Below are 8849 nucleotides of genomic sequence, written 5' to 3' on the forward strand. Positions count from 1 at the left end.
TCACTAGGGGGAGACTTGGCCTTGGAGTTCTGCATATACAGCACCTTGGGGAGAGCAGCAGAAAAGAAGGGGGCTTGGTTAAAGAAGTCACTAGTGCACCGGGGGCCACACGCCATAGGTCCCAGAGCTGCTGCCCATAGAATCGCCCAGAAGCCTGAGAGCCAGCACCAGGGTCGCACTTAACTGGTCCAGGATGGGCCCCAGACACCTGTAGTGTTGTAAGCCTCCCAGGTAGCCACGAAGTGCAGCCAAGGTTAGAAACCACAGCTCTTAGACAGCTCCCTCCTAGAGAGGGTGGCACTAAGGCTCAGGAAACACCTTGAGTCAGTGGCAAACTGGGCAGGGGAACCTCAGTCCCCGGCCCCGGACCTTTCACCACACCATGTCCTCAAGGACGAGAACATCAGCTGGTAAACCTCCGGGGCAGGAGCTTTGCGGGCCACCCCGCCCAGGGTTCAAATCCCTGCTCTGCCTCTCAGAGGGAGGCAGCAGTGGGCAGGTTCTGTTGCCCACGCCTCACTTCCCTCACCTGTCAGATGGAGACCAGTCACCTCACACCAGAGAGTGAGGGTGTGATTAAATTAGCCAAATTTGGAGCAGAGAGCTTAATAAACGTCAGCTCACAAACAGCTTATTTCCTGTCCCACTTTGACTGAGAATTCCTTGGGGATGGGAAATAGGTCATGTTCATCCAGCTCCAAGTCTGGACTGAGAGCCCTGAGCTAACGCCCCACACTGTCAACTGCTTAGGACAAGAGCTAGATCATCTTCATCTCTGTCCCCAAGTACTTCGACTGGGAGACCTAAGCTGATGTGTGTTGACTCAAAGAACGAATCAATAAATGCATGGACAGCTCGAAATAACCAGACAGTAACAAATGGAACAGACAACATGTGACGACCACTGGATGCCTGGAAGAGGACGTGCGGCAATGGGCATTTGGGAATTTCCCTCTCAGCCCTCCTGTCCCACAGCCTCTCTCCTCTCAGGTCAGTCCTGGAGCCTTGTGGCGCACAGACCACATACCAGTAGCTTGAGTCATGACTTTCCAAGTGCTTGTGACCAAGAGTTACTCGGGAACCGGATAGGCCCAAGCTGGTCACCAATGGAATGCTTTCCTGGAAAAACGTTCACATCTGAAGAGCATCTTCATCCCCTGATTCACACCAGCCCACGCTGAGGATCAGCTCTGGTTTCTTGTTTTTGAAAGACAGCCACAGCACTTAATGTGGTGACAGACCCCCGTATGCACCGAGCCATCCAAGCTGCCTCTTGGAACCTGATGTCGTAGCTCCTGTGCAGATGAGGAAGCGGAGGCCCAGCCAGGGAAGGACCTGCTTCAGGTCATTCAGCTGCGGCGCAGAGTCACAGAGGCCCATCACCTATCCTCACACACGCTGATGCCCCAGCTGCTCTCCCACTCCCAGGACGGGAATCTCAGGGTATCTGAGCTGGACCCCCCAACTACGGACAGTCTTCCTGCTAGAAAACTCTTCCTGATTGAAGAGGTTGGAATTTAGGGCATGAAGCCAGGTCACCCAGATGCCTTCCTCTGTTTCTTCCTCCACGAACTGCACAATCCTTGAGTCTTCTCCTGGTTGGAAGTCCTCAAAATGCCCAAATCTGGCACTTTATATGCCAAAATGAAAGCCCACCTCTGAGAAAGCCAGGGAGACCCCGTCCACAATTCTGGTCCCTCTTTCTCTCCCCGTAAGATTTGTCAAGTCAAGTCTTTACACCACTTACTGGAGTGACTGCTCTTTCAGGAACCGTTGTGGGTACAGGGAGTGGCGGTGGCCCATCCAGGGGAGCGCTACCAGACCCTTCTCCCCAAGTCACCGCCAGGGGCCCCTCTGTTGCTGCTGACCAATCTTCTTCTTGGCCAGGACCCTGGAGAGAAGAGCAGTACGAGGACTTGGTTATCTCACCCACGGAGCAACTTGTGCACGGCTGTCAAACCCACACCCAAACCTACTGCTCTCGAGGTGATTCCGACTCAGAGCTGCCAGGGATTTTTAATATTTGTCCTTTCTGTGATGCTAAGCCAACTTCTATACACTCGTTACCTCCAGCTTCCTCACCCTCAACACTCTCTGAGAGTGCACCCCCTGCTGAAATAGGCAGCTCCTCCGAGGCGCACCCCCACGCCCAGCGAGGGGAGCTCACATCTCTCCTGAGCCCCTTCCAGTGCTGAGCCGCTCTGCCTCCAGGGAAGTTCTTGGAGGGAGGGTGTGGGGTTAGGACAAAACCGACTCTTAGCTTCCTCTGCGCTGCTCCATCCATCATATCTTGCTGCCCTCGAGGTGGGGCATGCCCAACTCTGCACCCATCACGAAACTAAGTGCTCATCTGCCTCTGGGAAGGCCAGCAACTGTTCTGGCCCACGGCCCCAACCTCTCTCTTCTCTGTGAGCCAGGCTGAGGCCAAGAGGGCCTAGGTGACACTTACCGAAGTGCTCCCTCCTCCAGGAGCTACTGTGGGTGTCATGAGGGGCAGCCCGTCTGTGGGGACCCCACTGGCCTCCTCCTCCTCCTCAGTGGGACTGAGCATCACTTCTGTCATAGTTGCTGCTACTGTCCAACTTTCTTCACCATCCGGACCCTGAAACAACACTGGCATGTGGGATGGTGCCATTTCACCCCTGCTCTGGGTCAGCGGGTGGGTGGCTGCAGGCAGGACACTCCTGGGGCCACCAGGTAACTGGTATCTTCACAGCTTCCCTTCCATTGTTCATCTGAGGCCAGCCTTGGCCCACAGAGCCCTGGGAGCCCAGGTTAGAATGCAGCTCTCAGGTCAGCCAGCCCCGTGCCCAGCCCCTCAACCCCCCAGTACATCTCTGCCAAGGCTTATCTGGCCTCAGCCTACAGAGCTCCAGAAGCTGGGAGCTCACCACTCCACAAGGAGCCCTCCTACTTTCCGACAGCTGCTACTCAAGGGCTGCTTTCTACGTATTAAACTAAGACTTGGTGGAACTGGGGCCTGGTTGTCTTGTCCTGTGAGCAGTGCTTGCCTTTGAAGAAGAATGAGATTCGGGCTGGAGGAGGAGGGAGAGGAGGAAGTAAAGGAAGAGGAGGAAGAGGAGGAGGGGAAGGAGGAACACAATGACAGTTAAGGCGATGACAGTGACCACTTTGCTAACGGAAGCAGCCTATGCAAGTGGTGGTGCAGTGCCTAAGACATCTGACTGCTAACCAGAAGGCTGGTAGTTCAAACCTACCAGCCACTCTATGGAAGCAAGACTGGGCAATCTACTTCTGTAAAGATTTACTACCTCAGAAACTCAAAGGTGGTTGTTATGAGTCAGAATTGACTCAATGGCAGTGAGTTTGGTTCTGCAGTTTTTATGCAAGTGGCCTGGAGGGCCCTGTCATGTGTGCCCTACCCACTAGAACGTATCCCCAGATGGCCATTGGACCAGAGGCCGAAGGCTGCCTGGGCAGAAGAACAAGTGTGTGAATGACCCCAAAGGCCAGTGCTGATCTCCAAGGCTTGATACCCCCACTCCATTCATTCACGTGGCAGATCTTCCCTGAGTGCCTGTCCTGGGTCAGGGGGGAAGGCCAGTGGCTGCTCCCAGCCACAACCTCAAGCTCCCAGCCACCAACGCCCCTCACCAGAGTAGCCTCTTCCCCCAGGTTCTCTGTGGCCGTGGTGAGGGCCGGCTCCTGGGTAGGCACACTGCCGGTCTCGGCTTCCCCAGCACCACTGGCAGGCTCCTCGGCCTCCGTGGCTGCTGTTGCTGCTGAACTTTCATCATCCAGACTCTGAAAAGGAAGACGTGACAAGGGACTGCGTCATTGACCCCCAACCCTGATGCAGCATGCCTGTGGCTAGAGAGAGCAGACTGGGCCCTGTCACTTCCAAACCTTCAAAGCACCCGCCCATCCAAGCCCTCGCCTTGCACCACTGCCCCCAACTGCACCAGCACAGGAGCGGGACTCTTGGAGACCACGCAGGGTGTGAGTCCCTCTCCGGCACCTCCCCAGCGGGATCCAGCCACCTCCCACCTGCTGACCTGTGGCGCTCACCAGGAGGCCCTTCCAACTTCCGTCCACACTCCTGAGAGTGCGGTTTCTGCTGAGAGCTGAAGCCCTCATGCTGGGACAACACCCAGGTCCTCGGACTTGGTAGCTTTCTTGTTGGGAGTTGTCGACACTCACTGACCACTTCCTCACCTCGCTCTCCCCCCAGCCCAGTGCAATCTGGCTCCCAGCCCTCCCACATGCCCAACCTCTCCCCAAGGTCAACTATGGTCAAGTTTACAAATCCAACGGACACTTTCCAGCCCTAAGTTATCACTGGCACTTTGGCAGCATCCGATACTGTTGGCCAAGGCCTTCATTGTTTTTGTCAGGTGTGTGGTGTCAACTTTGACCAACAGTGACCCCACGTGGTGGCGCAGACCCACCCATGGGCTTTTTAGGCTGTAATCTCTATAGGAGCAGAATGCCAAGTCCTTCTCCTGCAGAAACAATGGCTGGGTTCAAACAGCCAACCTTTTGATTAGCAGCTCAGTGCTTACCCGTGGCACCAGCAGGGCCCTAGTGTGAGCTAACGCCATCCCTTGCCTGGACCACGGATGCAGCTCCCCACCTCCAGGCTTCTCCATCCTTTCTCCCTCCATAGTCAGGGTGATCCTTCTAGAATCCTTCCTTGTTCACACCCCCCGGTGGCTCCCCTTTCTCCTGCATACACTTGTCATGGTCTCAGAGTTTGCACCAGCCTCATGTTTCCCCTGTCCACTCACACGCGGCACCCCTGGTGTGCTGAACTACAAGTCTTCCCAGGGTCACCTTTATACCTCCAGGCCTCTGCTCCTGCTGGGCCACCAGCCTCCTGCCCCCATCCCAAAGCTCCTCCTCCTGGTCTCACCTGTGGTACCCGTTCCTAGGGCTTCTCTGCCCTGAGGGTGGGTCACGGCCTTCCCTTCTGTGCACCCAGAGCTGCTCCTATTGCCCACTTCCCACTCTGACCCCAGGATCGTCCTCTGATCTACTAAGCACCCACCACGGTGCAGCACTCCGAGACCAGCTGCTCTGAGAGTCACTCCCAGCCCCAGCCTCCCTGCTCGGCGTCCACTCGGGCTCCGGCCCACAGAGGCCCTTGTCTGCACCGTGCACACAGAGGAGGAAGGCCCGTGACTGCTCCCACCCAAGAGTCACCCCCACACCGCCAGAGGGTGGGAAGTTTGTGTGTACTCTGTGCTACTTACTGGAGTGACCCACTCTCCGGGCTCCTCAGTGGGCGTGGAGAGGGCCAGCCCCCCAGTGGGCACACTGCCTGCCTCTGCTTCCCAGGTGGTATTGATGGGCCCCTCCGTCTCCCCAGCTGCTGTGGTGGCTGCTAAACCTTCTTCAGCATGTGGACCCTGAGAATAAAGCCATCACAAGAGACCACGTCACTGAGCCTACAGCCCCGACCAAGCTATCTGTGCTGCAGAGAAAAGGCTGTTGGGGCTCCTACCACCACCTGCATTTCTGTAGTTCCTTTAGTTTGAAAGCATGTTCCTATGTGAGACTCTCCAAGGGGTCACAGAGGCCCCCAGGAGAGACAGTCCCAGCATCTTCCACACAAAAGGGCCAGGTCACAATCTAACCACCAGGTGGAACTGTGCCTCTTCTCCTTGAAACAGCCCCAGGTAGGCAAGACTGTGCTTGTGTTCAAAACTGCTCTTTGCAGGACAGGGCTGTGTGACGGGGAAGGGGTGTGTGGCGGGGAGAATGGAAAGAAGAAATCGGGAAGGAAACTACCACCCCTCGCCCCCTTCCCCGTCACAGGTCCTGGCCTGTCACAGGCCTGAGTACAGAAGGGAAGAAGCTGGAGTTGTATTTCTGGTGAAGTTTTGATATTACACTGGACTAGGACGGGCTTTTAAAATACCTGTGAAAACAGGCTGTTATCTGATGGTGACCTGAAGCTACGAGAACTGAGTTTCCCTCATGGGATAGGGAAAGAACGAGCTGCCCCTGTGGGTTGTTAGCATAAGAAAAATGTATTTGCTGGAATTTTGTACCCCACTGTGTCCAGTGTTTCAAAACCTGGCTTCACAAGTGTCAAAGCCAATCAGCAAATAGGGCAGGCACACCTGCAGCTCATCGGATTCTGTAGTTGTTTTCTTAAACTTTGTGTTGCCATTTGAGTGAACAGTTGACAGAGAAGATTGGTTTTCCATTCAACAGTTCGTGCACATTGTGTTTTGTGGCACTGACTGCAATCCCCATAGAGTAGCAACACTCGTTCAAAGGGCTCAAGAACCCGTGGCATCTTCTGAGTTGAGCCGGAGGGAGGTGGTTACCTGGGGAGGGGAGAGGGGCCCCCGGGTGTGAGGACAGCTTGAGCTGCACTCCCCCCTTGTCCTGGACACCCCTGCAGAGCCTCTGGGGTCCTGGGACTCCTTGCCTGCCCTGTACCGTGAGGAAGGAGGCAGCCTTCATACCTTTCAACTAAAACACTCCTGACTGTCGAGGATACCCAATGAAAGTCACTATCAAGTTTAAAATAAGCAGACACACTCCTGACTTGGTGAAATTCCCCACTTACTCACCTTTTCTTCGAGGACACCAGGGAAGGCCCCATCCCCTGAGCCACTGTCTGTGATGGGGTCACCGTCCACAGTGTGAAGCCCCTCCAGGGTACCATTCAGGATCTCCCCAGACCCTACAGGAAGCAGGCGTTCTGTGGTTAGTAATTACAGTTTGCAGTCTTGAAAAAGAATGAGGTATTTACCTACTGACACGGAAACACGTCCTTAGTACAGGATTTCAAGGGCAGGGATGGGTGGGGATGAGTGGACATGTTGCAGAAAGACATACACAGGAAGGGAGTACTGCCGCTGGTTCAGATAACAGGCTCTGGTCACTTGGCCACTTATGAGGAACATGACCTGTGACAAGTCACTGAATCTATGCTTCAGGTTTCTCATCTATAAAACCTACTGCCGTTGAGTCGATTCCAACTCACAGCAACCATTGGGTTTCCAAGGCTATAAACCTTTATGGAAGGAGACTGTCCCATCTTCCTCCCTTGGAGTACCTGGTGGGTTTGAACTGCTGACCTTCTGGTTTGTATCTGTAAAGGGGGACAATAATGACTCCTATTTCCCAGGGTGGCTGTGAGGACTCTATTATAAAGGTTAGACAGGTTAATAAGAAAAAGCATGGAGGGCAGTCTCTGGCCTGTAGTAAGCAATGGACAAACGTTAATTAACTACACCTACTCCTCACTCAGGAGCTCTGGTAGCATAGTGCCTAAGGCACTTGACTGTTAACCAGAAGGCTGGCAGTTCAAACTCACCAGGCACTCCTCGGAAGGAAGGTTGGGCATTCCTACTTCCGTAGTGATACTGCCTCGGAAACCCAAGGAGGGGTCGCTATGAGTCAGGGCCAACTCGATGGCAAATAACAACACTCCTCACTCACTAGCTCGTGAACAACACTCCAGAACAGTTAACAATCTGCTAATGGACTATTTTGTGCATTAACGACCCACATCTGGAAGAGGCAACGAACACTGAAGTCTGAGGCGAGAGGTGCGGCCAAGAAATGCCAGTCAGGAGGAACACGGGCTGTGACGGTTAGGGTTGTGTCAGCTTTGCTGGGCAGTGATTCTCAGCAGCCTGGGACTCAGGTAATGATGAATTTTGTGATCTGATGTGGTCACCCTCCTTTTTCGCATAACGACCTGGTCTTGGGAACCCGAGCACAGTGGTGAGGCTTCAGTGTATTACTGGTAGTGTGGTTCCATATATAACTACATAGGATTTATTGTATGTAATTCATTGTATATATAAAACCAAACCAGACCAAACTCACTGCCATCGAGTCGATTCCGACTCACAGCGACCCCCTTTCGATTTCCAAGGTGGTAAATCCTCATGGAAGTCGATTGCCCAGTCTTCCTTCCACAGAGTGGCTGGTGGGTTTGAACCGCCAACCTTCTGGTTAGCAGTCAAATGCTTTAGGCACTGAGCCACCAGAGCTCCTTATTGTATATATAACAATGCTTAATGTCTGTTTCCTCCTCCAGAAGCTGGGAATGGAGGAAACAATAATTTTTGGCTCAGATAACAGCACTGATTGAATTTTTGCTACAAGCACACGTTTCTTTCCCAACTTAACAAATAATGGAGTCGGGGCCGACTCGATGGCAAACAACAACAACAACAACAACAAAGCAAACACAAAGAAATGGCCTGAACACACATGTGTGCCCGCTACAGGCTGGGCCCTGTGCGGAGTCTGCTGCACGTGCTCTCTGTCAATCCTGCTGCTAAGCCATTCGGCCCACCTTCCAGGACCCACGGGACCCCTGCTGCCAACAGCACAGACACAGGCAGCCCCACAGCACGTGTGTCCTGCTGTGATCTGCACACTGACACACCGTTGCTACTGACCCCACTTTGCAGAGGCCAAATGAGGTACCACAGAGAGTAAGTGGCTGGGGAGTCCTGGAGGCTGGTCGGTCCGGCTGGATTCTGGGCCCTCTCTGTACGTGCTGTGCTCATGTGTCCCCCATGGTAACAGCAGTGTCCTGGGGGTGGTGTGGGGTGCTGAACTCTCCAGATGACCCACGTTCACTCTTGAGAGACGGAATGTCCGCGAGAGGTGAGCCCCTCCCAGTCACTCTTGTCCTTCCGGATCTGACCACCAGAGGGTGCTGTGCAAGTAACAGGTGGGTCCCTGGCCTCTGAATCCCCACCTTTTGGAGCAAGGAGGTGGAGGGGCAAATTGCTGGGGCCCACATGGTGTTAGGGAAGCTTGGGATAAAAGTATTAGGGGCTTTCCCGGCCAGAGGCAGGGCTTGGGGCTCGCCCCTTTTCCTCCAGTGTCTGGCCTGTCTACCCAACAGG

General features: G+C 54.3%; 1 protein-coding gene across 1 annotated transcript in view; it reads right to left on the minus strand.

Annotated features, from left to right (window-relative positions):
• Nucleotides 1–8849, minus strand: part of COL15A1 (collagen type XV alpha 1 chain) — a 70045-nt gene that overhangs the window by 49223 nt on the left and 11973 nt on the right. The window contains exons 5-9 of the mRNA XM_007950336.1: nucleotides 6542–6658; nucleotides 5214–5344; nucleotides 3616–3765; nucleotides 2450–2602; nucleotides 1748–1891 (exon numbers count right to left, since the gene is read on the minus strand). Coding sequence (XP_007948527.1) covers nucleotides 1748–1891; nucleotides 2450–2602; nucleotides 3616–3765; nucleotides 5214–5344; nucleotides 6542–6658 — 695 coding nt within the window. The remainder of the gene's footprint in view (nucleotides 1–1747; nucleotides 1892–2449; nucleotides 2603–3615; nucleotides 3766–5213; nucleotides 5345–6541; nucleotides 6659–8849) is intronic.

Source organism: Orycteropus afer, unplaced genomic scaffold, assembly GCF_000298275.1.
Source record: "Orycteropus afer afer isolate SDZICR_OR568_19922 unplaced genomic scaffold, OryAfe1.0 scaffold00267, whole genome shotgun sequence".
Taxonomy (NCBI): Eukaryota; Metazoa; Chordata; class Mammalia; order Tubulidentata; family Orycteropodidae; genus Orycteropus; species Orycteropus afer.